The sequence below is a fragment of the Cyprinodon variegatus genome, unplaced genomic scaffold (assembly GCF_000732505.1).
Source record: "Cyprinodon variegatus isolate N-32 unplaced genomic scaffold, C_variegatus-1.0 Scaffold192, whole genome shotgun sequence".
NCBI classification, from domain to species: Eukaryota; Metazoa; Chordata; class Actinopteri; order Cyprinodontiformes; family Cyprinodontidae; genus Cyprinodon; species Cyprinodon variegatus.
Genome location: NW_015150645.1, coordinates 918,222 through 919,616, shown reverse-complemented (window position 1 = coordinate 919,616; position 1,395 = coordinate 918,222). Strand labels below are relative to the sequence as shown.

At 43.4% G+C, this 1,395-nt stretch overlaps 1 protein-coding gene across 1 annotated transcript in view; it reads left to right on the top strand.

Annotated features, from left to right (window-relative positions):
* The first annotated feature begins 276 nt into the window (after positions 1 to 276).
* LOC107087703 (zinc finger and SCAN domain-containing protein 21-like) overlaps positions 277 to 1,395 on the top strand; it is a 5,488-nt gene continuing 4,369 nt past the window's right edge. The window contains exons 1-3 of the mRNA XM_015379426.1: positions 277 to 645; positions 884 to 987; positions 1,136 to 1,229. Of these exons, the coding sequence (XP_015234912.1) occupies positions 360 to 645; positions 884 to 987; positions 1,136 to 1,229 (484 nt within the window). The 5' untranslated portion in view covers positions 277 to 359. The remainder of the gene's footprint in view (positions 646 to 883; positions 988 to 1,135; positions 1,230 to 1,395) is intronic.

Genomic DNA, 1,395 nt, shown 5'->3' with positions numbered 1-1,395 from the left:
AGAAAAAGTCAGAATTCTGAGATTAAAGTCAGAATTTTAAGAAAAAGTCAGAATTCTGAGATTAAAGTCAGAATTTTGAAAAAAAAAAGTCAGCATTCTGAGATTAAAGTCAGAATGCTGACTTTTTTTCTGAAATTATGATGAAATAAAATGTAATAATCAGTTAACTTTTTTAATTTTTTTCAATTTTTTGATAGCATGGATGGTGTTAGTCCTTGGCTCTTCTTGGTATTATTCCTGAAATGATGCGCATGCGCTATGGTGAGGACACGCCCCTTTCCTTTGGAGGCCATGTGGTCACGCTGTGGGTTGGTAAATAAATGCTAAATGCTGTCTTCCGCCTCTGACGGATTATCTGAATGAACTGTGAATTTCTTGGAGACACCAGTGCCAAAATGTCCGCAGACGTCGTGAGCCTCCAGCTGCAGGTGGAGGCGGTGCTGGGGACTCTGGTCAAAGCGGCGTCGCTGGAGTTGATCAAACTGTTTGAGAGCAGATACCGAGCCTCGGCTGTGGATCCGGGCCGCAGGGAGAGAGCAGAGCTAAATGAAAGCTGGGATCCTCTGCTCAGGGTGTGGAATGGAGAGAGTAAGCGAAGCATCGGCGTGCAGGTGGAGGAGGATATCCGGCCTCCAGTGGAGCTAGGTGGGTTTGCATGGTTTATTTTTTTACTTCTCTGTGCTTTGATGGGACCTTGCACAGGCGGGGCTCAGCTGCACGATCACATCCGAAGCATATTTTAGAGCCATCGAAGATTAAAACTCTCGATCAATGCATCAAACATTCCTGCAAAACTCGTTGTTTCATCAGCTTTGAAACGAGTAATCCTTGTTGTTTGGGAATGAACGTTCAATCCTGACCCCTCCCCCTCTCTGCGCCTCAGATTCAGATCTTCTGCTTGATCCGGGTTGTTTAAAGGAGCCAGATCCCTCCCAGGTCCTACTGGCTGAAGATACCGACCAGCAGTGGGCGCCACTAAAAGATCAGGTCAGTGAAAGGTTACAACCTGGAAATAACCTAGAAGTGTTGCTTTAAAACTTTGTTTTGCATTCTTTGTAAACTGCAAGGGTTGGTTTATATTCTCCCTTTCATGGAAATTCTCATGAAGTTGTGTTTTTTTCTATGTTTTTATCAGATTCCTACAGATCATGTGGATAAACTGGAGCTGAACATGCTTTTGACAGATGATCCTCTAAATGGTGATCCTCCAGAGGACACTGTTCCACCCGGTGAGCGTTCACACTTAACGAGATCAGCAAGAAAATCAGGGTCTTATTTAACAAGACAAATAAAAACGTCATCTTACACCACATCATTAGTCAATTAGCTGAAAGACTGCTTCTTATGTTTTTTTATTGGCGGATGGCAACCATCTTAAAGGGGAACTTTGTTTTT